At 36.2% G+C, this 27,679-nt stretch overlaps 1 protein-coding gene across 1 annotated transcript in view; it reads left to right on the forward strand.

The window, feature by feature from the left end:
* The window catches only part of LOC121460966 (transmembrane protease serine 11F), a 44,412-nt gene extending 17,366 nt beyond the window's left edge, over positions 1–27,046 (forward strand). Inside the window, exons 2-10 of the mRNA XM_041671665.1 lie at positions 833–987; positions 3,943–4,061; positions 12,912–12,979; positions 14,247–14,410; positions 17,385–17,423; positions 19,064–19,265; positions 22,869–23,128; positions 23,928–24,070; positions 26,888–27,046. Of these exons, the coding sequence (XP_041527599.1) occupies positions 833–987; positions 3,943–4,061; positions 12,912–12,979; positions 14,247–14,410; positions 17,385–17,423; positions 19,064–19,265; positions 22,869–23,128; positions 23,928–24,070; positions 26,888–27,046 (1,309 nt within the window). The remainder of the gene's footprint in view (positions 1–832; positions 988–3,942; positions 4,062–12,911; positions 12,980–14,246; positions 14,411–17,384; positions 17,424–19,063; positions 19,266–22,868; positions 23,129–23,927; positions 24,071–26,887) is intronic.
* Positions 27,047–27,679: the final 633 nt, after the last annotated feature.

Here is a 27,679-nt window from a genome sequence, read left to right on the forward strand (position 1 = left end):
CTGTGCTTGTGGTTTGGGGAGGGTAAGCACACTACGGTGTTCTCGCTGAGATTCAAGGAACCTAGTGCTACTTAGCAAGGCAAATTGTTTGGCAAAGAAATGAACGTAAGAAACCCACCTGTTTCAGAGACAGAGACCTGCATTGAAGAACTGGACTAAGCTCCCAACGTCCAGTTGAAGAGTTGGAAGAGTGAGAATATAAGGAAAGAGGTCAAGACTATGATGGTCACACCCACTGAAACAGTCTACCTGAGCTAATGGGAGCTCACCAGCTCCAGCTGGACAGGGAGGAACCAGCATAGACCCAAACTTGGCTCTCAGAATGTGGTTGACAGTTGCATGGCTGGGGCAGACTGTGGGGCCATTGACAAAGCACCAGGATTCGTCCCTGTTGCTTGTACTGGCTTTTTGGGAACCTATTCTCTTAGGATGGATACCTTTCTCAACCTAGATATGACCTTCCCCAAAACAATGTGCCTTCCCCTCTCTGAGGAGTGTATGGTGTGGTGGGGTCTGTGGGAAGGTGGAGGGAATGGGAGTGGGAATTGGGATTGGTATGCAAAATGAAAAAAGATAGTTTGTTTTTTTAAAAAAAATAAAATAAAGAAAAAAAGAATTTAGCAATGAAAACGAAAAAATGTGCAAGTTTCTGTGGTCATGTCCTCCTGTTGTCCTCCGTCTCCTCTGACTCCTGCAATCCTTTCCCCACTGAATCTATTTTCAATTAAAGGAAGAAAGAAAGAAAGAAAGAAAGAAAGGAAGGAAATGCCCATGAGAATGAACCATGATGAAGTCTAATGAATTGCTACTATTTTTTATTGTCTTATCTCAGACCAGTTGAATTTTCAGAAACTGAATACCCACGAATTGAGTACCAAAGAAGAGAGCAACAATTTTGGGACCCTATTCGACTCTCTCTGTTTACGTTGGCAATTGTAGCAATCATAGGAATCACAATCGGCATTGTCACTCATTTCGTTGTTGAAGGTAAGTCTTCAGGTCATGCCTCGAGTGTACAAGTGCACTCTGTTGCATAAAATTTGACATCTTGATGACATTGAATAGTAAATATAGTTTTCATTCATGTAAAAGTATAGTTTGCTAAGAACAGAAAGTCTACATTACACATTTCTGAATATTAAAATTTTAAATAAAGACTACACTGATAGGCACATGTAAATGAAACACTAAGAATTAAAAAAACAAAAAAATATTTTCAAAATAAGAACAAATAGCATCAAGTTGAGTACTCTTCTCAGAATCAATACATTTCTGAATCTCCTATAGAAAGCTTGTGATAGATAGGACTCAGTAGTCTTAGCTAGTAGTCCCAGTATCCAAGAAACTGCAGCAGGAGAATTACAAGTTCAAGGACTGCCTGAGTTACAGAGTGAAGTCAAGGTCAGCCACTTCCAATGAACAGGCTATCTCAAGATTAAAAGTAAAGAGTGCTCAGAATATTGTTCAGTAGAAGCGCAACTGCCTAGGAGGTGCTAGGTTGTGGATTCAGATCCCCCATACCACAAAGAAATAAAGACATGGAAAGAAATAAAAGTAAGAAGGAAGAAAGGAAGGAAGGAAGGAAGAGGGGTTAGAACAAAGGAGAAGGGAAATGAAAAAAAGGAGGGGCAGAAAAGAGAAAGTAACAGCTTATTATATAAAAATGTTATCCCAAAAATATCTTGAAGAAGCCAAAGCCAACATTATGTTTGAAAGGAAAATTATATCATGACTGGGGGAGAAAGGAAAACTCAGAACTAATTCTAACTGTATTGAAAATAGGACTTACCACAGGGCAGGGAACCCGGACTGCTCTGTGGACTGGAGAGGGAGGGGGAGAGGAGTGGGGGGAGGGGGAGAAGGGTGGGAGGAGGGGGAGAAGGGTGGGAGGAGGGGGAGGGAAATGGGAGGCTGGGAGGAGGTGGAAACTTGTTTTTTGTTTTTGTTTTTGTTTTTCTCCTTTTCTCAATAAAAAAAAAAAAAGAAAATAGTATCAGGATAAGTCACATGACACACAGCTAAGATCCACTTACATTTGTCTTAACATATTTATAAACATAAATGACTGACACTTTGTTTAAAAATTTAGTGACTCCCACAAGTCCTTTTTATTTTTTGATGTTTTAATATACTAAAATGTATTGAGATATAAATAGATATAAACATCCCTAAAAAATACCTGTCATTGAAGAAAATAATAGAAGCTCTTATAAAATAACTCAGTTATAAAATCATGTGACAATATGCATTGAGATACAGTCTGGATCCATTAAGACACTGCATGTAAAAAGTGATTGATTAGAACGTGGTGTCTGCTACAAACTTGACAAATATCGGTTCATTCACCTACACGCATGAAAAAGAATTAAGCCGTGATCATAAAAGTGAAACCATATATACAATCAAATGCAGTATAAATTATTTAGGTAAAAATAATTGGTTATGCATCTTTTTCAACTTTTAAGTGAACAATAAGAAACAAAATACTAGCTGGCATGGTGGTGCATACCTCTAGTCCCAGCATCCTGAGAGCAGACACAGGCAATCTCTGTGAGTTTGAGGCCAGCCTGGTCAGCAGAGTGAGTTCCAGAACAGCCAGAATTTTTTAGAGAGACCATTAAAAAAAAAAAAAAAAGGAAAGGAAAAGAAAAAAAAAACAGAAAAATTTCTTAGAATTAACTCATAAACAACAAGAAGATATAAAATTGTGGTGGTATTCCATCTCAGCTAGATTAAACAACAGTTTAAACAGAAAAAAATAAACCAAATAGTAACATTAAGTAATTGTAGGTATTAGTATTAGGCCATGTTTGTTCTCTTATAAATGTAATTCTTACTAATTTCAGATCTTTGATATAATTTTTGATCTAAAAATGTTCTCAAATGAAACTGTAATTAAATTAAAATGAGAATTTTAACACAAAATGCTGTGTGCTTTGTAAGTACAGAGTATTGAAATAGCTATTTCTTAATTTAGTACTTTTTAAAAAAAGCTTAGGACAATTATGGTTCTGGGTTCTTTTGCTAATATTATCGGAAATGTTTCTGCCTCTTTGAAAGAAAAGTAGTCCAAAGTTCCTCTCCAGAATTTGGCCTCTTATTGAAAAAAAAAAAGCATAAACTTTTAGAATACCACAGTAGGCGCTCTTCAAAGTATTGTATAGCTTTTTAGTTGTGGTTGCTGGCTCAGTGCGAGTGCTCTCAATCCCATCTTGAAAAGAGGTAATGTCAAGAAGAGGATGAAACTGTAGAGAACACCCTATGGAAGAGGTTTCTAGGGAAAGTAACAGTAGAAACCAAATCTTGAGGGAGATGCTAAAGAAAGAAAAGCACAGTTTTGCTGTTGCTTCAACACAAAATCTAAGTATGCAGAAAAGAAGACTCCTTCCCATGATAATGCAGAAATGGAAAGGCTTTAGGTAAGCAGGTAAATCACCAAATTGGCAGTCTCGAGGACAGCTCTCCACAGAACCGGCTACTGTGTGAAGAATGGGAGAAGAGGCAGCGGTACTCACAAGAAGTATGTATTGTCTTGATAGCAAAAGCATAAACTAGATTGCTGGTGATAGGGGAATTTATAAAGAGAATAGATTTTTAAAATTTGGGCAATTGTGTCATCAAAATCCTGCATGTAATAAATCTATATTAACAGTTCAAAGGAATAAGGCACATGACTTTTATGATTTCTTTTGATGTTGATTTTTCATTATATGTTGCATGTCAAATGTAGGATAATTTTGATGTGCATGTGCGTGTGTATCAGTCAGCATTCTTTTGGAACTGAGTTTTCTGTTTTGGCTAACTGCAACGATATGATGAAATTAGAAGCCGGGATTTTTGAGTTCTACAATAACTTTTGTTTTAAATGGAAATAGATTTATCAGGGGTGAGAACGAGGAACACCCCACATGTAACCCAGGATCTTCCATTCTTGCCTTTCAGATGATAAGTCATTCTATTACCTCGCCTCTTTTCAAGTCACAAACATCAAATACAAAGAAAATTATGGGGTGAGGTCATCAAGAGAGTTTATAGAAAGAAGTCATCAGATTGAGAGAATGGTAAGCTCAATGAGAAATCTTGATCTAGTCCTTAAAATTTAACAATTTGACTATTCAAATTTGTCATGCTAGCAGCCTGTATCTCACTAAGGAATTAATTTTCATTTCCCTATTTATTAATTAAATTTCACAATAGTTATCTGCTGTGTACATTTCTTTTCTGTTAGTGTTTGTTAATGATTTTGTTCTTTTATATATAAACCTTTATCAGTAATATATATTGAAAATAACCTTTATACATTTGTTCTTTGCAATTTTATTACTGTTATACTATATTTATATGGACAGGTGATATAAACTTTAAAATATTATTGATATCATTATTTTTTAATCAGTACCATTTGCATTTGCATGAGAAAACACTTCTGATTCAATATAATTAGCTTTTAAGACCCTGGCTTTGCCTTTTGCATTTAAAAATTGTGGTATATATAACTGAGTCACGTGCGTGTTTAAATTAAATAATCAAATCATTTCCTTCCAAAAATAAAAATCAGTGTTCTTAGGACTACTATGGTACAATAGTCAGTCCCATGCTTACCTGTCAGACCAGCTCCTCCACGAATGCAGTTTCAGCCTGCTAACTGAGGTGTATAACATCTTCCATTGCTCAAACTAGTTTTCACTCTATAAGTAGCATCTGAGGTGCATGCATGGGCAGCCCATATATGGTGGTTCTGTTGAACTTGACCATATTGGGTTTCATGGTCTAAGTTGATGATGACAAGCATCTGCTGCGTCCTTATATAAATCAACAGTGAGTGTCGATCTTTGTGACATTAGTTTGTTGGGGCTACCATAGAAAATGACCACAAAACTGTGTGGTTTAAAGCAATAGAATATTTTTTTCTTTAACTGTTTTAAAAGGCAAAAGTAGGAGAACCAAGTGTCAGCTGTGCCAGGAAAGGCTATAGCAAAGAATTATCCTTATCTATTTCAGCTTCTGGCTGCTCCAAAAATCCCTTAATTTGTTGCTGCAAACAGTGAAATCTATAATATCTGTCTTCTTCTTCACAAGGTCTTCCTCCTCATTTCTCTATAGTTTTTCATTGTTATGGAGACTTTTAAATATGGAATTCAATGCCCTCCAAAGCAGTCTATCTTCAGATCTCTCATTTTAAGATAAATAGCTTAATAATACCATATTTACTGAATTCTGAACTCATATATTGTTCAGAATGTACATTCAGTACATCCAATACATCTAGGATTCTAGTCTTCTTTGAGTTTATCTTGGAAATATTGCATTTTTGCTTTTCTGTATCAAATATACATACACATAAACATACACACACATAGACACATACAAACACAAAACACAGACGTACACATAGACACACACATGGCCTGCATACACAGAGACCCACACAGAGACACACACACACATACACACACAGAGACACACATTTCCATGTTAGGATTTGATTTAACATGCTTCAAATGTAGAGGGCCACACAAAATAAGTAACTAATTTAGGACTTCTTTGATGTATTTCATTAGAACTTTAAATTGTTCCTTTAAAGTATTACCCTTTTTTAGAAATGTATTCTTGTTTGAAAATTTTATACATGTATACAATGTATCTTGGTCATATCTACACTTCACTTCCAATCCCCAAGTTTCCTCAACACTCTACACCTTATTCCAATATAAGCAGCACTAATTGGATTCCATGGATTAAAGGAAAACTAGATAAATAATTATTTGTTTTCCCTGCAGTTAGAGTGGCAGGTGGTTGTAAACTGCCCGAACTGGGTGCTTGGATAGAGCCTAGGTACTGTAGAAAAGCAGTCAGTACTGAATTGTTGAGTCATCTCTCTAGCCAGCTACTTTTAGTGGCATTTCAATTGTATTTTAATAAATAAAGCTTGCCTGGGGATCCGGAGAGTAAAGCGGCCACACTGGTCAGTCTTACAGCCAGGCAAGGGTTAACACACACCTTTAATCCTAATAGACACACTAGTTGCCATAGAAACTGGGTGGTGTTTGTTTTTAATCCCAGTGGTGCACGCCTTTAATCCCAGGACTAGAGAGGATTATAAAGTGGGAGAAATCAGCTCTCAGACACAGTCTCCTTCTGAGATTCTTGGAGGCAGGATCGCCATTTTGGACTGACGTTGAGCCAGTGACTGGCTGCTTTGACTTTTGGGTCTACAAGTTGAACCCAAATATCAATCCCTAAGTTTATTAATTGTACTTCAGTTATTTTTCTTTTGTTGTCTGAGTTCAAGATATGAAATGAATCTCTCATCTATTAAGGAAATTTTTTCCTACCTTTTATCAGTGTTTGAGCTTTTCCTTACTCTTATTTCTAACACAATTTTAGTGATGTCTTTAAAGAGAAGTCTTGAACCTAAATCCATTCATTTTGATGTAGTACACATTCACCTTTTCATAATTACTAGTTCTTAGGAGTCAGTGTCTCCTTGATGCTACTTCTGTCTTTGAATATTTTATTTGCTGTTTTATTCCTAATTTCTCATTCTAGATCCACTTTTTCAAAGGACAGCAAACATAATTAAAGTGTTTGTACAGTAAAGACTTGTACACTATAAGCAAATAAGGGTTTCCTAATTGATTATAGTATCTTTTAAGAAGAAGCAACCCACTAGTTTTCATTCACGAGTACCAGAAACTATTGTGCTTCTAAGAAATGTAGAAAACATTTCATAGTCTCTTAGTTTTAATTATTTTTCTTTGACCTTTCTTTTATGCCAGCTGCAACTTTCCAGTTATTGATTCTTTCCACTTCAAACATATTTGCGATGGTAAAGAAAAACTGTAGCTTATGACTCATTCACCTATTTTTCTATCTGTTCAATAAATTTATAAATTGTTTTTGTATCCATTTTGTGAATATTTATAGAATCTATTCTCTAAGATTATGTCAAATCATGATCATAGATAGTAATCTGTTTCATTAATGGCCAAGAGATTGGCTAAATAAAGCATTATGACGGTATAGAATTACTTATGAACATTTGAATCAATGCTTTATATCACGGTCCTCAATAGAAATATTAAAGTTAGTCATTGTTCTTAGTACCTTTCTCTGTCTACAAACAACCTGTATTCTCAGGGCTGCTGATTAGGGTTTTCCATGGACTTCTCTGTTTGATCACTTGTATAATACTCTGCTCTTTGGGGCAGAGTCAAGACAGATTAAAATAAAGCAACTGCGAAAAGCTGGGGATGGGCAAAGCACTCTTTCTTAGAGACGAGCACATCAGTTGGTTGTCCAGTGGCAAATGATCAACCCTGAAAACATGCATACGGGTAACATTATGTGCACTGAACATGATATATTTATCAATATATAAAAGACATGAATTTGAAGAAGAGTAGGGAGGGATATTCAGGAGGATATAAAGGGAGAAAAGGGAAGGGAGAAATGTTGTAATTAAAATACATTCCGTCCCCCAAAGAAAAGAAACAAGATTATAATTGGTTTCATTCTCAGTTTAGCTGGTTTGGCCAGTTAAAGCTGTTCACTTTATAGTCATCGAATCCTTTGTGCTGAAAGAACATTTACTGAAACCCATTTTAGGAGTTTTTAAACATTCTAAAACAACACTAACGCTTGAGGATCTGTATTATGGTTCCTCCCATTATCTTTCTATTCAAGGATATAACATTTGAAATATGAAAAATGCACAAGATACAAACTTTTACTTTTCCACTGAAGTTTACTGAATATTTTCCTCACTGCAGACTAAGCCTCATCTAAAAATTGGGAATTAGTGATAGCAGAACTTCCAAGGAGAGGACACAGTGTTCTCTGGTTCCAGAGAACTTATTCTTATCTGTTTTGAGTCACAAGAAGCAAATTCTGTGTCTGGAAGTTCCTGATTAACAAAGATTTCTGATTAAATGATTTTTTGGACTAATAATTCCAGGAAATTTTATTTAGAATGTAGAAACAGAAGGAATGTATACAGGAAGAATATTAGCAAGGATGTGGTTTCAAAAGTCCAAGCTCAGCTTGATTTGTCTGGAAGATCTGGGGCTTAGGTTACATCACAAAGGTGATTCTGAGCAGACATAGTAGGGCTGGGTTGTTTGTCATACACCAAGAGGTGATGCCTCAAAAAGCTAAAGAATGACTTCCCAGACATCACTGGGCAAGTTTCCCAGGTCAGACAAGGACAAGGCTGCGGGAAGTACAGATGCAAGGTGTTATCAGCCAGTACTCACAGACTCTGGTACATCTATCCACTAAGTAATTTAGTTAATCCACGATCATAACTTTATTGTTGAGTAATATTCATATGCTGAAATTTCTCATCACAATTCAATGTAATGTAAAGAAGAAAACTAAAGACTTTAAAAATTTCTTGTCCCTTTGATTTAACTTTTAATGACTGAGCCATCTCTCCAGCCTGTCTTAAGAAATTTCTAAAGAAATAAAAGACATTTTTATTGGTTGGATAAGCAACTATAAAAGTAAATCTCCATTGGCCAACCTCTCTAAATCACCTGAGGGATAGTCTGTTGTTGCTTCTCTTTCTGTTTGTTTGTGCTGTTCTCCTCTGTTGACATTAGAACACATTCAGGGTGAAATCACACTAAACAAGTGTAAGTTAAAACAGCTAAGTAAAATGAAGACACGGGGGGAAAGTACAGACTCACTTGGTTTCAGAAATGGCTGATTTCAGGGGATCAAATGATGATTTTGGGCTAATGTTGTTCCTTATTTTATTTCACATTGAAAAATACAGCTAATGCCAGCTTAATGTACTTTTCCAAGTTAGTAACTGAAGCAGTGGGGCATTTTCCCCATGATCATCCTTAGATGGATGCTTCAAGAAGCAGTCATATTTGGTTGGTCAAATTTAGAATTAAAGAATAGTAAAAAAAAAAAATCAAAAAAAAAAAGAATAGTCAAGATGTTGAAATTCTGCCAATCTTGTGAGTCATGGAGATAAGTTTAGCTCCATTTGAACTATATAGATAAAGCTTCACCCTCATTCAATAGTCTACCTGGTGTTTATACTTGGAGGCATCTCAATTTAATCTAGTTTAAATGCCCTTCTTAAAGACTGTGCCCACTAGTGTTTTTTCATCATGAATTTTCAATGAACAATTCTGTCTACCTCATTGCCAGAGCACTTACACTTCCATTATCCACATGCCTATTCTAGTGACAAGTCACATTTCTACCTATCTCTAGTCTATAATCTCCATTCTAAACTAGCCAGGATAAGAGCTCACATATTCACGTCAATTATCACTGCTTCCACTTAGGATCCATCTCACATATACAAAGAAATCAGAACGACATTTTGAAAATGAGATATTGTATTTGTTTTCTTACATTTTCTTAACGGCTTCTAAATATTCTTAAAATAAAACCTAAGCTCTTCACCCAAGTTCCCAAATGCTCGCCTGCCTCAGCTCTAACTGCTCCCTCTCTACACTCTGCCTTGCTCACTTTGCTTTGCCCGTATTGGCCTTCTTTCTGATTCTTTGCGTATTCTGTTCCTTCCCCATAGAAGACTATCTCAGCATCATCTGAAATACCACTTAAGCTTCATCTACTTGGAGATCCCTTCTCTTTACTGTCTCTCAGGTGTTGCCAATGACACTTGATAATCAATGTCTGTTTTATTACTATCTAACTGTATTTTGAATTTAAGCTTGGCACCATTTTTGTTCAGCACTGTTTAACCAGTTTCTACTACAATGCCTTGAACACAGGGGACTTACATTTGTTCTGAATGAATAAATCAGTGATATAAAAGAAAAAGACAGCAATAATAAGAGTCAAAAACCAGTATAAGATCTGGGTGTTTTGTTTTGTTTTGTTTTGTCTTTACAATGCTGATTAAGCTGAGCCATTACTATAGATAGTCAATTATTAATGAATATGTAATTACTCATTCACACATACTTTCTGCAAAGCTATAAATGATGCCAAGGTCAGCACAGTCCCTTCCGGCAAAGAAATTATACTCTTGATTATTAATGGAAGATCATTCGTGGAAAAGAATAGAATCAAAATTAAAATTAAGTAATGACAGAATGGAGCAATCTGAAAGCTGTCACAGTCGGTACATAACTGCTAATTGTGTGATTTGAATGATCAGGATTTTGGAGATCAGAGGAAGCAAACTTGTGGAGTCCGTAGAAAGCTTTTCTGGAGTGGACCATTCTATCAGTGTGCTTTCCCTCTACTGGTCTATAGCCACCCTTATAGTAGAGGATACTTGTGCAACTTGCCTTATTTTCATAGGTAGACCTCAAAAAGAATTCTCCATCAGTATCTCCTGGTATCCAGGAGCAGTTTATCTTTCCCAAGAACTTAATCTTTGTACAGTTGCTTGCCCAAGGACAAAGCTTAAAAACCCAAACAATAACTGAGCAGCCATTAGCCTGCTTAGAGGCACACACACTGTTTCAAGTGTACTTTACTTTTTTAGTGCTGGAATGAAAGCCAAGAAAGACAATAACGGTGTGTTTTAAGGTGAATAAATAATTTTAGCATCTGTTTAGACATAAAATTTTTAAGTGAAGTAATCATTAGCATAATTATGTTTAGAGTTGGAACATAAAAACTTAAAGATTGAATTAGTTTATACTAGACATCATATTTTTGAGTTCTCAAGGGAAGTATACCAATAAAAATTCAATTTCTTCAAAAAAATAACTACAATAATAATTTCTAAGAAAACAGTTAATTTTTCTATAAAATAAATGGCAATCTTTTATTTCATTTTTTTACTTGGAAACTTATTAGTTTATACTAACTGACTTTTTGAGTTGTGTCCTGAGTAAATCCACACAAACTTTTTTCAAAAAATGGTGTTTTCATTGTGAACCTATCCTTTAATGTCCAAACCATACCATCTCTCTAGTACCTTTCCAATAAAAAAACATTTTGTTGGTATATTCATGTACACAGTTATTGACTTTAGAAATATATTTTCATTTACATTTATCCTGAACTTTAAACATATTAACATATTAACTTCTAAGACAGTCTCCTTTATCTCCCTCCCACCTTCCCTACCCTCTTTATTTTCTCAGATTCTTATACTAATACTTCCATATGTATATATACATATACACTTTAATATGTTTAAGGTATTTTATACATAAGATCAAGGATTCACATATGAGAAAGAATGTAGTATTTGTCTTTCTGAGTCTAACTTATTTTTCTTACTCTGCTCTTTCTAGTTCCATTTATTATCTTGAAAAATAACATAACTTCATTCTTCCATATGACTTAAAATCCATTATGCATTTATATCACAACATTTTTTTGTTCATTCATTTACTGATAGATACCTCATGGTAACCAATTTATGGAATTGGTCTACATGTTCATATTATTTTTTATAAAACCACAGACAGGCAGAGGTGGACCTCGAGTGAAGGCAGAGTGATGATGGGACCAACAAAGAAGAAAGCTAATGCCACTTACACTGAGGGAGATACTGTCTGGAAGCAAGAGCTTAATATATTTATCTTTCTATTTAATAGGTGTCAGTTTTGCTTGCACTGTGGGGGTAAACTGCAAGAACAGAAAGGATCATATAACACAGGGTTCTAAGAAGATGACAATAGTCCCCCACTAGGCTAAAACAATGAAAATGGGTTCACTAGTTAAAAGGTAGAATCTTCTGAGTGTTGTACTGGTTCTGCAGAGTCCAGGAGAGGAAGAAAATGTATAGAGCAGGAACACAGAACCCCTTGTTCCCAAAGTGTGTAGTATCTGGGGGTTGGAGTGTGAGACTTAGTTCATAAGTATTCTTTGGTTCAGTTAACATAGACCTGTGTCTTCTACCTTTTGATGGTCAGTCCAGTGCTCTTTGTGGGTAAGTTTCAGCATGCCTCCTTCTAGGGAATCAGGGCTCTTTAGGAAATAAGTTCTCTGAACATCCCAATCCTTCACAGGTTCAGTCTGGAAAGATTGAGGAACGTCATGCTCATGATATACAGTGTGGTGCAATGGGTGTTAGGCTCTGCATGCCTCAGAGCAATGACTCACAGTGAGACAGTGAGGTGTCAGAGCTGTTATCGTCACTCAAATGGTCGAGTGATATAGTAATCACTGACAAAGTCAACCGACATGGTGACAGTGGCTAACTAGATGCCATAGAGTGTAGCAAACAGGATGCTGGGCTTTTTTAGAACTGAGGTTGATGTCTTAAAAATAACCCAATTCTTTAACTGAATTGATAATTAAGACTGAAATTATTACATAAGTAGTTTGCTAGATATCAAACATATAATGTAATTTTATTTACTTTTTCAAATTCTATTTGTCTGCGTATGTGTGTGTTTGGGGGCGGGGTCTATGTAAGTGCACGTGCATACCTTTCTGTGAACATACAAGGCCAGGAGAGCATATCACATAGAATATTCTCTTATGTATATCACTTTCACCTGTTTCTTTGAGCCATAGTTTTTCCCTGGACCCAGGATGCTTGCTTTTGGGGCTAGGCTAAAAGCAGCAACTTTCTGCAGCCCCCAAGGGCTGGAATTTCTGGAAGGAAGCCTGGGTTATCTTACAGGTACTGGGATCCATATCTGTATCCTTATGATTTCAGGAAAGGATTCTTAGCCACTGATCCATCTTTCCAGCTCCCAATTTTATTTCGCAAATCAAGTTTCTAAGGCAGATATCACAGTCACTCCCATTTTACAGAGGTTCAGTAAATTTGACCATTTTGAAAAAGTTGTCCAGTCCTATGAGGATTTGAACACAGATTTAGTCTGCTCATTGGCGAAAGCCACTATGGATCATGAAAATCAATTAAAAACTTGTTCTTTACCAAGAATTTCTTGATAGATAAAAAATAATATGTTTCTCAGGACTAACATTTTTATTTAATTTTTTATCAGATGTCTAGGATATTCCGACGTTCTTCAGGAGTAGGTAGATTCATCAAGTCCCATGTTATCAAGATAAGGTATGTAACTTATAGGAGTCAGTTCTCTGCTTCCACCATGTGGATTCCAGGGATCAAACCCAAGTCATCAGGCTTGGCAGAAAGCACCCTTCCCTGCTGAGCCATTGCACCAGCTCCTATGTATGTTTTAATATAATGTTTAAAAGCTCTAGATTTCACACTGAGATAGATGGAGAGATGACAGATCGGAGATAATTAGATAGTTGATAGACAGATACATACAGAAGTGATTGATTATTTTGATAATTAGATAGATGATAGAGATATATAGAGATGACAAATAGGTAGTCTATTATCTAGTAGATAATAAGTAGATGAGATAGCTAGATAATTAATAGATTATATATACATATACAAATAAATAGATAGATGATAAGAAGATAGAGGGGATAATAGGTGGCTGATAGAGATAAAAGACAAGTGGCTGATAGAATGTTAGGATATATATGGCTAACTTCTTAGTGGTAATTAGTCTTTTTATGTCTTTTTTTTGTGTATCCCCCTTTCTTCTTTTATTTCCCTTTCTAAGTAAATTCACTTTCTAAAGTCTACTACAGGCTTTCTATCCCTTAATCATGACATACATTTCTGTATTTGAATCATCGATCAAATTATTTTATCTTTATAAATTACTCCCTATAGAAATTTTTGTTTATTACATTTATACCAAATACCAGAATATCAGTGTTTTAATACAATATCTATTGCGACTCAACTCAAAGAGTCAAAAGTGGGGGCAAAAGAGTGGGTGCCAGTAGGCAGTATAGTATTGCCTTGTCACGTGATCTTCTACTTCTGCCTGATACAAAAGAAGCACAAGATCTGGCAGTAAGGGAAGAATTCAGGCGAGCGGTTGAGTACACTCAAGAGAGGCTAGAAATGCAGTAGAGTTCTATGCTCAGAAGAATGGAGGTGACGCGCACACATTGTCTCTGCCACACTTCACTGGAGAATAATGACCTCAGCCACCTTACTGCTTTTATTCGAAATGCCTTTAAAAGCAACCTGTTCAAGTGAACACAAAGTATGGTTTCACGGGCCCCTCACAGAACTCTCCAAACTGAGGAAAGATGGAGAACACTCTTCTTATTTCCATTATGTTGCTGTCTCTTCTGCAGTGTTTGCAGCACTCATTATTGTCATGCATTCCATCTTGCTCCCTTATCTGGATGCAATGTTAAGTCTTGTGTGCACAGATATCATCCTCAATGTTTCTTTAAGTTGATGGAGAGTGCAGAGATGGAATCATTTTTCTGTTTTGCTCCAGTCCAGATGAACAGGGCGTGAACATTCTTATGGTGCTAATGTTTCGATACCCATCTACTGATAGTGCTGAACGAATCAAGAAAAAAATTGAAAGGACCTTATACCAAGGTCTGAAGATCAAACAGTTGCCTCTGACTATAAATAAACCATCATTTAGCCTCACACGTAAGTATTTTGTTGCTGTTTGCCATTTTCCCAATTCCCTTTGATTGCAATTGCCTGCAGTTGTCATAAGAATCTGGTTCGTGCCGTCGGTGGTGGCGCACGCCTTTAATCCCAGCACTCGGGAGGCAGAGGCAGGCGGATCTCTGTGAGTTCGAGACCAGCCTGGTCTACAAGAGCTAGTTCCAGGACAGGCTCCAAAACCACAGAGAAACCTTGTCTCGAAAAACCAAAAAAAAAAAAAAAAAAAAAAAAAAAAAAAAAAAGAATCTGGTTCGTGTAGCTTCCCATTTCACAAACTCGCCACTAGTAAATATCAATGGGCCTGGAGAGATGAGTCAGAATTTAAGAACACTTTCTATTCATGCAAAGAGCTCAGGTTCACTTCCCACCATCCACATGCCAGTGCACAGTTACCTGCATGCCAAGTTCCAATGTAGTTGACACCCTTCTGATATCCTTGGGCTCCTTCCTGTATGTACATAGTGTGTGCATGCATGTGCATGCTCACACATGAGTGTGTGCTCACACACACACAAACACAACACATACACACACACACTCACACTAAATAAATGAAAACATATCAGCATTGAGAAAACCTAAAATAAAAACTCACTATGAGGTAAAATTTGGAATTATACTTTTTTCTATACTTATGAGACTTTTGACAAAGTTTTTAAGTTTTTTAACCAAATGTTATTGAATATTTTAAGATCCATCAAAGGGTGGACATTATTTTCAACATTTTACATGGGGAGCTGGACAATAAACAAGGCCCTGAAACAAGAATCAGCAAGAGTAGCCAAAATTAAACAGAAATATTATGAATCTCAGAATCATTTTATAGGTACATTTTAGAGAGTTTTTGTTTGTTTGTTTGTCTTATATAATTTTTCCCTATTTGTGTGAGTGTGTGTGTGCCTGTTTAACTTCAGGTGCATGTGTGTGGAGATGCTAATGGAGGCCTGAACGATGCCTGATCCTTTGGTGTTGGGATTACAGGCAGGTGTGGATGCTAAGATCCCCCAAGTCTTCTGCAAGAACAATAAGTCCTCTTAATTCCTGAACCATCTTTACATCCTCAAGAGTTAATTTTTATATCAAATAAACAATCATGTATATAAAGAATGATTCTGAAATAAGAGAACCATAAACTATGAAGAGGTCCTCTGACATATCTAGTCAAAATATTTTCATTATTTTCCTGTTACTTCCAAAAGAAAGAAAAATTATTAGTAAAGTCCTTGTTTTTTCCAAAGTAGAAGAAAGAAGAAAATTAAGTTCAAATAGTTTATGAAATTAAAATGAAAAGTTCCTTAGAGCTAATTAGAAATCTGGAAGGATTCTTTTGTTCTATGAAAAATGCAATTAGGGAATAAAATATTTTTTTAAATAAAATACTGTCTTAAAAGATGAAAGGATTGGACTGGTCTCTTTTTCATTTACTTCCTTAGTACCTTTTATAATTGTCTACATCTCAGGACAGTAGACCTTCCAGCTCCTTCACTGTAGCTCATGAATTTCTAAGTTTAGTTACTTTTGATTTCTTAGAAAAGAGAGAAGAGACTTGCAGAATCTTCTTGGACATCTTTAAGTCAAATTAGACTGTATATTACATAGGTAGTTAGACATGATGATCATGCTATTTACTATGTATTATTTTTATTGTTAAAACATTTTGCTCCAAGAGAAACTAGAACCTATTTATCACTCTGTAAAGAGGATCCTCAGAGAAAATCCTGGCTATTGATAATGTAACTATTTCCAAGTCATGATCACAGACTTAAAGGAAAATGTAAATGATCGGAGTTCACTGCATGCTATAGTTATAGAATTTCTTACAGTTGTCAACAGTATTTTTTGGTCTATACAATGACATTTTTATAATACAGGCTGTTTTTATATCAAAATGAGAATATCCCAAGACAACACTTGATAACAAATTCATTTACATATATTTTCCATCACATACACACCATTCATTAAAAACATGTATGTGAAATTCCTAGTAAGGATTGGGGCTTACATTCCCATTTGGACTTTTGCAACACAATGGAATAATCTAAAATATGTTGTTGGGCATGGATTGTTTTGAACTAAAGTAAATCTAAGGGCCTTCAAAGACATTTCTTTCTGGATCTTGCTCTCCCTACTTTTCTCTCTTCTGCTCGAAGGTGAGCAATAGCAACTAGGTCCCTCTTTTCCAAACCAGGTACTGGGAGTCTGAGACCACCTACCTTTCTGTGAAGAATGGGTCATATATGAATTCTCTAACCCTACTCAACAGTAGATCCCAAGACCTTCTTTCCTGAGCAGTCATGTCTGGGGAAGAAGGGAAGCTAATCGCAGGGACAAAAAAGACTGATAAGGCAGGATCTGCTCACACTGGACCACTAGCTAGTCTCCGGCTACCTCTCCACAGGGCATAACTGTGGGATAAGAAGTGTGAATGAACAGAGTTTTTGTACAGGTTTTAGGTGAAGGAACTTCATGCTCTTCTCTTAGTGTCAAGTCACTAAATTTTCAGGCACTTCAATATGAAAGGATCTCAGGGAGAGAATTCCCAGTTCTTGTTAGATTAGGACCTTGAAACTGGGCCCTGAGAGTCTGCCTTCATCATTGACCATGTGATGGAAATTGGAGACTCACTTCTTTGACTTTGGCTACAGCCCTGTAAAAAAAAGCTACCAGCACATTTATCCTTGCTCCTTCATTCCTAACTGTTTTACATGTTTTTGAAAGAAAAATCATAAAATAAGATGCTCTGAGTTGATTATCAAATGAAATTCTATTATTTGAATCAATGATTGAGTCAGATGATTGTTGTATATTACTTGGCGATGAAAACTTCAATGTCTTCGTGAATCATGGATACTTTAAATAATTAACAATGCTATTCATAAACTTGTGAGCAAAATAACACAGGAAAGAGACTGTGCTGTCATGTCAACTAACTTGTGTTCTCTCCTTACAGCTATTGACAGCAGAAAGATGAGAAATCTCCTCAATAGTCGTAAGTCCCAAAGTCCACAATTAAGCGTTTATTTCTTAATAAAGAGAGTGGATAAGAATCACAAAAATGTTAGTACAGATTACAAGATTTTCTATTTCTTTTTATATCTTCATAAATCAAGTACTTAGTCTTTCCATTTCTGTTCTTAATATGTCACATATTAGGTATATATATCAATGTGATTTTATTTTCTATCCTTTATATATGTTGTATAATATTTTAGATGTTATATTAATATTCTTAAAGTATTTTGATATTCTCTCATGATTTAAGAGAGAACCAAGTTGAAGTTTTCACTTTTCAAGTGTTTGAGGTTTTCTCCCTGCTTCACTCATCACATCTGAATATATTCCGAGTCTTGTAGGTAAATATGTGCCTACTATCCATGCTGTAAGAACACTTGCAAGGCTTTTCAAAGGTTGGTTTGAAGTTAGATCAGTTGAAGATTTGACAGCAGCAAATAAGAATTTTTCTAAACTATTCTTATATTTTAGAAAATAAAAATTTGCATAAAATTAGTAAAATATATCAAAGATAATAAATTGATTATACTTGTCACATGGAGGATAAATCATGACCTATATTCACTGATGGGTTGTCACTTAACAGTAAAGTTCTATTGATTTAGATGTGGATGATCCTAATGTTATATACCACTGTGTCACTCACTAGCTAGGTTATGTACAGCAACTTGTGTTCCTCTCCAAGGCATGCATATATATATGAATATATAGCCATTTTTGATGTTTAGTAATAACCTATGTATTGATAAAAATAAATGACAGAATGACTCTAGAATGGTCAATAGGAGAACACAAATATTTTTCTATACTTTAATTACTTGCTGACATAGGCAAGTTACCACAAAGATATCTCCTATCAGGAACTCAATCCATCATAGAGAATGATTTCCCCAGACTAATTATATCTTAACAGGTATGAGGCACACAAGACTGATCAGTTTATTGCTTATTTCTTGACTTAGACATTCCAAGACACTTTCAAAATTTATGATCACCAGAGTTTGCATTAGTTTGTAATCTGTGAACTTTTCCCAATCTCATCTCTCTCCCTCAAAAGATGCTACGTCATTACACTCATGCTTGATGTAAAAGCCCAAAGCCACCTTCCCTTGGCAGAACATTTGGTCAGTCTAGATGACTGCACTTTCAAACTTTCAAATCTATTCTGCACCCAATAAAGTTCTTTCTGGTTTTGCTTCTATTTAAGCTCACTTATTATTTTCAATTTATATTATTGGTTTATATTGTTTGTTTGCGAGATTTTCTCTGTAGCCCCAGCTGCCAAAGACTGACAAAATTTTTGTATAGGCATCCCAAATGCTGGGATTAGAAATATGTGTTAATGTTTTATAGAGAGAAACGAGCTGATTTTAGAACTAAATGCCTAAGCATATTGGTAAGTATTTCTTCATTTCTTCTGAACTTTAGAGTAATAAACACTATACAAACACACACACACACACACACACACACACACACACACCAGTGACTAACTGCTAAGAATGGCATAAAGAGTTGCTGAAGCAAAAACGATTTTATTAGTGACTTTCCTAAATACAAGTCATGATATTTCCCTCTATTGTAATGAGAACAAACTACTACGTGTTTCTTTGTCAGGATGTGGGATAAGGATGTCATCTTCAAACATGCCATTGCCAGCATCCTCTACTACTGAGCGAATTGTCCAAGGAAGGGAAACAGCTATGGAAGGAGAATGGCCATGGCAAGCCAGCCTCCAACTCATAGGGGCTGGCCATCAGTGTGGAGCCACCCTCATTAGCAACACATGGCTCCTGACTGCAGCTCACTGCTTCTGGAAGTAAGTTCACTGGGCAATGGGGAGCTTTGATTTCCTTAGTCCTCTCTTGCCATTGATTTAATGCAAAGGAACAGCTCAGTCTCACCAGCTTGTCCTCCAGTCTGCACGTTATCTGCAGTCTATAGGGTATATACCTGTTTGGTTTGTGTAGTTTGATTCTAGTGCTATCTTCCTTATATTACAAGTTATTCACCATAAAGACTGATATACTTGTCTTCTACATACTCAAAGAGAAAAGTTAATCACTTCTCTCCTGCTTCCCCACCGGTTAATTAATTGATTTCCCACCATCAATATCCGGGATTATTTCATTACAATGAGGGAAAAGGCTTTGAAATTTGTTTTGGAGCATTCTCTTCTCACTGTATTTTCAAGGAAACTCCATGGAAGTTTCAGAAGGCTTATAGAGGTGTCACTCTGCCCTTGTAGCATGATATTTTGGTCCTGTATAGCAGAGTCCAGGTTCTCAGCTTGGCTTTCAGGGTTGTTTCTCTCAAAATTCAGTCATTCATAGACTCTTTAGAGAGCCTGGAGATTAAGGGACTTGGTCTTTTCTCCCTTGGGGATTGCCATTAGCATAGAGAGAATCTCAAGAAACAGGATGGGCTCTAAATGAAAGTTCTTTGCTTGCTCAGTGACACGGTCTACGTGTGCTCCTAAAGCAGCTTTTCCTTGGTACTATTGGAGGCCTTTTATCCATTTTTTTTAAGGACGTAAACAGAATGATTCCAAGACACTTAAGCAGTCTCTTTGCAGACAAAGTATAATGAGAAAGACCTAATAAATTTGAAGTTATCTCTTCCTCTTTCAATGATGAAGAAACTCACAATTTCATATCTATGAATCCCAAAGCAACTAGTACCATGTTCATGATGAACACTTACTTACTAAGACTTTCTGGCATGTTCATGTCCTTACAGTCACCCAAAATTTGTTTTTATGTGTTTGTGAAAGTATTTATAAAATAGAAATAATAACCAGAATGTCAGCTTAATATTAGTACTGATATAAGCACTCCTTTCAATGAGACCAGTGAGCTGTCTGGGGATGGACAGACATACATAAGAATTGGATGTTGAAGCTGATAAAGTAAAAATTACTATTGACCTTAAGAAGGTAATTTTCCACAGTGTGATAAGAATGGGAATGTATTCAAAAGATAATTGAAGGAACAAGTGCAGTAGCTTTAAAACTACTTTAAAGGACTGTATAAATGAGAGATGCCAGAGAAATTTGAAAGTTAATGCCAACGAAAGATTTTTTTAATACGGCAAATGTAGCAGCATATTTGGTACTTGTAAATGGAAACTGCTCATTTATTTCACGGCTGCCCAGAGCCAAATAATCACACAGAAACCATATTAATTACAAAGCTGTTTGGCCTATTAGCTTAGGCTATTTCTATCCTAAAATTAACCCGTCTTAGATTAGCCCATTTCTATTAATATGTGTATTGCCACCAGGCTGTGGCTTACTGGGAAGGTTCCAGCCCAGCAGCATCTTTCTCTTTTGGCAGCTATTGACATCTCTTTGATTCCACCTTCTCTTTCTCTCTCTCTAGATATCTATATCTATATCAATATCTATATCTGTATTTATATCTATCTACCTATCTATCTAAATCTTCCAATCTGGCTATATTATTCCCTGCCATAGGCTAAAGAAGCTTTATTCATTAACTAATAAAAGCAACACATATACAGGAGGACATTCCACATCAGGTACTGGGTAAAAATAATTCAAATAGCTAAATAAAGTGATGATCCTGAGGAAAAAGGATTATATTTTCAGAGTACCATAATTTCACATAATTATATACTTAGAATACTATTTAAAAAGGAAATAAAGTGATATTTTGAAGATAATATAGAAGTTATACAAATAACCTTCCTATTTTAATAAATGAATTTTTCCATAGAAATAGCATATTTAAAAATGGTATTTCAGTACAATCCCAGCATTCCATGTTCATGAAAGTCTGCTTTCATAGTTTGCTTCAGTCTTAAGAAACCATGTGAGTCAGGAAAAGTTTTTGACAAGATGTAGGAAGACAGGATGTAGCAAGGTCTGAGTATCTCTTAGTGTCTCTATTCCACAAAGCAGCATGTTTGAGCCTGTTATGAATCTTTGATGATGCACAAAGGGATGGCCATTCTATTTTGCTATTTTGCTATCCCAAATTGTTTGTAATCTCCTTAACTCCTGAAATAGTGTTAGTCATTATCACTCTAGTAGTGAATGTCTGGGTATCAAATGATGGTCCCAGTCCTAATGAGTCTACATTAAACAAATGTTCCATAAACAAACAAACAAACAATGAATAAACAGATGAGAGAAGAACTCTTTTTCTGCTCCTGTTCTGTCTTGTCATCCCTGGACAATCTAGTGTACTTTGAAAATGCATGACCTTTTACTACTCTTAAAAGTTGATGATTTAGAGAAGGGGGAATGATGTAATTATAATCTCAAAAATATAAAAGAAACACTTTTTTCTTAAAAAAAAAAGAAAGGAAGGAAGGAAGGAAGCAAGGAAGGAAGAGCCCTGATTTCAGAGCAGGTAGGATGAACATAATGTCCACAGACTTGTGAGAAAGCTCTGTGGTTAAGAAAGCATTCTGTTCTCAAAGAAGACACAAGTTCCATTCCCCGGAGACACATTAAGTATGGGACAACTGCCTGCACCCCAAACTCCAACAGCTCAGATGTGTCTTGCCCCCACTGACACCTATACTCATGTACAGGTAATCTCCAACTCACAAAAAAAAAACATTTTTAAAAAGAAAAAGAGAGTTGATGATTGACCAACATGGTAATCCCTTATAAACGAGGAAATTCCTTTTTAAAATTCTCACCTGTGACTTTCTTCTACCTAATTTCCCTTCATCCAGACAATGTCTGGTTTCTGTATATGTCTAATCATTCGTAATATGAATAATTCTAAAGGGACTGAAATGGACTTTGGAGAAAAAAATTATAGCAGGTAAGAGTTGGTTGCGCTGGACGTAATTTATGACGTAACCCTGGGGAAGTAAAGCAGCTATGTGAAAAGAGAGTTGGTTAAGTGGGAGGCTAAACAGACTACAGCAAAGGACTGTGTGAGACTTGCTTCCAGTAAGGGCAGCTTAACCTTTGAATGTCAGGAAGGGGTGTGGGCATGGGTGGAGGAAAACCTTTGTGCGTTTCACATTAGACACATTCCACTTAGCTTCAAAGATCACAGTAAACAAGAGCCAACAAGCAAGTTGTCAAATCAAGATGGGTGTTTTGGTGGAGAGGGAACTTGCCTACTAGGATGCCCATTGTCTAGAAGAAAGCAAAGTAATGCCTGCACAATTCTTTGAAAGAAAAGAATGAGAATACAAAGAACTCTAACAAGGCACAAACTTAAAATATGGAAACCGATAATTAAATAACTTCCGTACAATTATTTGCTTTAACCACAGGAAAACTCTTTTTCACAGGGCCACCAGCTGTCAATTCTCTCACCAAAGAAACTTTTCGAGAGCTTCATTCTAAAAGCTGGGCAGAAATATAATTTTGACCTTTTTTTATTAAAGAAAGCAACATGAACCATCACAAATCTTATCCTTTAATTTTCTGTAGAAACAGAGACCCAAGTAAATGGATTGCTACTTTTGGTACAACTATAACACCACCGGCCGTGAAGCGAAGTGTTGGCAAGATTATCATTCATGAAGATTACCACAGAGAAAGCAATGAAAATGACATTGCTCTAGCCCAGCTCACTACCCGCGTAGAGTTTTCAAACGTGGTTCAAAGAGTCTGCCTCCCAGATGCATCTATGAAACTGCCACCGAAAACAAGTGTGTTTGTCACAGGGTTCGGGTCTATTGTAGATGATGGTGAGTAGTTTCATTCTATTTTTTTATACAAAAATATTTTATTAAAAATAATGGTGCAGGGGCTGAGACTTAGTTGACAAAGTGTTGTGCTAGCAAAAGGATATGAGTTAGGGTCCCCAGCACCCATATGAAAGCCAACTGTGGGGCTCATACCTGTAATTAATTAATTCAAATTTAGTGAGAGACCTAATATTTAAATAATGGCTCAAAAAATTAGGTGACAGTGACTGAAGGCAGGCATATCTCTGTGAGTTTGAGGCCTGCCTGGTCAACAAGAGTGAGTTCCAGGACAGCAAGGCCAGCCTGGTATACAAGAGCTAAGTCCAGGACAGGCTCCAAAGCTACAGAGAAACCCTGTTTCAACACCCCCACCGCCCAAAAGAATACACTACAAGTGACACCAGGAAGAATGATTCTCTGTGTTGTGTCCTGATTTCTACTTTAATATTAGCTGAAAAAAATAGTGAATTTGTTTGTCATGCAACTTGGACTAGATTAGTATGGTTGAACTTTCTGAGCATCCAGTGAAGACTGCAGGGTGTGTTAGCATGAAAAACCTTGTATACATTTAGCATCTGTGTGCGGTTTTAAAAGATACTGTAGAGGAACCTCCAATATGATACAGTTCTGAGACTTGTATGGTTGATTTCTTTCATTGAGACAGTAGGGTTAGAGAAAATACGACTTAGTATAAACTAATATACATAAAATATTTTGTGCTTTGGCTCTAGTCTGTATTAGGGGTACAACCATATTTTAAAAACACATTATTTTTTTGTTTATTTGTGCTGTGTAATAGGGCCTACACAAAATAAACTCCGGCAAGCCAGGGTGGAAACCATAGGCACTGATGTGTGTAACAGAAAGGAAGTGTATGACGGCCTGATAACTCCGGGGATGCTGTGCGCTGGATTCATGGAAGGAAAAGTAGATGCATGTAAGGTATGTTGAAAGCCAAAGTCAATCCTTTAGAGGGAAGTTTCTCTTAGCAATTTCTGAGCTTAGCGTAGAATAGAACAACTGTCCTGAGTGCTTAATGTTCACAAACCCAAAGCAAAGCACCTTTACTATAATGTTTTTATTATTTTATTAATTGTTGTTTATATTTCTTATGTTATATTATTATTTATTTTCAGTGTAGCAAGATATGGTTAGCACTATATAACTCTCTCCATTTTATACATTAGTATGTGTTTCAGTTCTATCCATCAAATTTCATGATATTGTGTTTCTTTATTGCTGAAGAGAATTCTGTTGTAGTACATTTTTTATGACCCTTTCTTCACTAGAAAGACATCTAGTGTTTTCATTTTCTAGCTATTGTGAATAGAAAGTGAGAAGAGCAACTCTTATGTGCCTTTTTATTGTTGCTTTTCTACTGTATATTTTATCTCTGCTCTGTACTCTTTCCTTCTGTTTGCCAACTTTGACTTTAGTTCGTTCACTTTTCTCCATTTTCAAGGAATGTTATATTTAGGTGAGATCTTTCTTCTTTTCTGTTCTAGCCATCCAATACTATAATTTCCTTTTGTATGTCTCTTGTGACTCACTGATTGTCTATAAGTGTATTCATTCCATAGTTGTGAATTTGTACAGATTTTTCCATTTATTGACTTATAGTTTCAAGCCACGCTTGTTCAAGGAAGAGCTCTATAAGTCACCTCTTCTCTATGGCCCATCCCTCCTTCCCCCCTTCTCCATTCAAGTTCCTGTCTTCACTGGCCTTTGGGGGAAAGTTCAAACTAGCACTGACTGAGTCTCTTACAGTAAACATTTACTTTGCAACTGATTTCATTTTATTATTGTTATTCAAAAGTCTTGTGGGGAAATCTCTAGATGGATACCTCCAGCTAGAACCCTACTTTGTGGTTTTGCTATAAATATTTGGAAAGAATGTCTATGCCTATTGTCTCTATTTCTCACTTCCTTTAATACTGTCAGCCATCACTATTGGGTTTTCCCCATTATTTTCTCCAAATAGTTCCCCTTAATGACTCATCAGTGGCAGCAATGTTAAATTCTAACAGGCATCTTTGACGTTGTTCTTTTCTTTTATGCCCATACAACATTACTAATGCTTACTACTCCCTTTTATTGAAACATTGTCTTCTCTTGATTCTTTAATGATTTCCAGAATGTTTTCCTCTTCATACCCCATATCAAGTTGCTGATTGAATCTGTTCGATTTTTTTATCTTTTTATAACTCCTGCTTCGCCAGTTCTATATTTTCTTCCCTCTCTCTTCTTCTTTTCTCTCACCTCATAGCTTCCAGCTCCTCATCCCATTTTTTCTCTTGTACTTCTTTAGTGCATTTGCCAGATAAACATTAGCAATATTTGTAATATGCTAATCTAGTTATGTCAAAGACCTCTTTAAAATATTTCAGCACCTGCGTTTTGTTCTTAAAAATACAAAACAAAGGGACTGGAGAGATGGCTCAGTGGTTAAGAGCATTGCCTGCTCTTCCAAAGGTCCTGAGTTCAATTCCCAGCAACCACATGATGGCTCACAACCATCTGTAGTGAGGTCTGGTGCCCTCTTCTAGCCTGCAGACATACACGCAGGCAGAATATTGTATGCATAATAAATAAATAAATACATAAATACATAAATATTTTAAAATAATACAAAACAAAGCTTTCTAAGGTCCACAGGGATTCACAGTAATCCCTGAGCCATTTGACAGTCTTATCCCATACCTCTGACCTACTTCTCCTGATACTTTTTCCCTCTCTAGCTCCATCTTTTTATCCTTGCATATGCCAGATTCCTTCACACCACAGAGCATTTTCAAAAACTTTCCCTCTGTCTAAATGCAATACAGGACCACTGTCTGATGCACAATCAACTGCTCTACCTTCTCATGTCAACATCATTGCATCTCCAAGGGATGTACTGTGAGAGTACATCCTGACCAATCAAATGTTCTTATTTTAGTTTCTCTGTCATTTACCATAGCTGTGATTAGTCTTTGTTTGGGACTTATTTAAATATCAGCCCATTTAATCTACACTTCAAGCTCTGTGAGCAAACTCACAGGTGTGTCGTTCTCTCCCTCTCTCTCTGTCACACACACACACACACACACACACACACAAATAAACCTTTGTAAGTTGAATAATGGAATAATGAGGTGAGAGAAGCAGAGAAAGTTAAAATATTTTGCTCAGGGTCACTCATAATTGACAGAGCTGGGCTTGAAATGAGGCATTTCAACATCTGTAAGTGTATCTGTCTACTTAATCTCTCTCATTATATAAAAGAGGTAAAGGAGCTTTTATAATTCACTAAGAAAATATAAATTAGAAAAGATGAAAAAAAGAAAAGGAGACCAAGAGCAGGTAACAAAACAGGTCAATAGTGTTCCCAAGTGACCTTTAAAATTTCTCTTTACTATTATAACTAACAGTCTCATATTTGACATTTTATGTGCATAAAATCTTGTCTTATCATAACATATATTCAGGACATGTCTAACTAAAGAAATAAAATACAAGGATGATAAGCCATAAATAATGTAAACATTATATATGAAAGATATATTTGTTTTCTACTAAAAAAGAAAATATACTTTAAGGTTTAGAACAAAATTTTAGCTCAATTGAAGGATGCATAAAATCTGTTCAGTCTGTTTCTGTGATCCATATAACAATTTTTTATTTTCGTGTGTGTGTGTGTGTGTGTGTGTGTGTAGGCAAGGTCTGTGGAAAAGAGATGGTTATTATTATCTTGAATTGGAAAACTTGTTTCTATTCCAGGGTGATTCTGGTGGACCTCTGGTTTATGACAATCGGGACATCTGGTACATTGTGGGCATAGTAAGTTGGGGACAATCTTGTGCTCTTCCAAACAAGCCTGGAGTCTACACAAGAGTGACTAAGTACCGAGACTGGATAACCTCCAAGACTGGCATCTAGAATGGACTCTTGTGAGTTATAGCCATGGCTCACAGAGCGCGATGACTGCAGATTGTCTATTATCTCTTAGAGTCGTGAGTTATAGCGACAGTACACGGAGCAAAATGCCTGCACATTGTACATTATTACTGAGCGTTGTGAGCTATATAATCACGGCCCATGGAGCAGGATGCCTGCAGACTGTCCATTATTACTTAGAATCATGGGGTTAAAACAATGCTTCTGCCGATGTCAAGGAACTCGTCAGACCTAGACTAACTTAATACCATGAGGTGGCTTTTATGTACATAAACTTTCTACCAAGAAGGAAGAAGACATGGCGAATGACAGGTAGCACCAATGCCTCACTCATAAGGGTGACTCCTCAAGGTGACAAACACTTACAAATGACTTCCCTCAGGGTATAAAAGCTGCCAGGCTGCTACAACCTTACCTCAAATGATACATCGAGCCCCAGGATTCATCTTACAAACATCAGTCAACACCTTCGCTAGGAATTTAAGACGTCAGCATTTTAAAACTCGTGACTGGACATTCAATTGCTAGAATGAAGGAGCGTTGAACCTGCAGCAAAACTTGAACTGTAACCTGGGTTTGTATATGACAGAGCAGAGCATTATTCTCAACCACAGG

The sequence above is a fragment of the Microtus oregoni genome, unplaced genomic scaffold (genome assembly GCF_018167655.1).
Source record: "Microtus oregoni isolate MIOR12 unplaced genomic scaffold, Mior012 000021F_ref0000039, whole genome shotgun sequence".
Classification (NCBI taxonomy): domain Eukaryota; kingdom Metazoa; phylum Chordata; class Mammalia; order Rodentia; family Cricetidae; genus Microtus; species Microtus oregoni.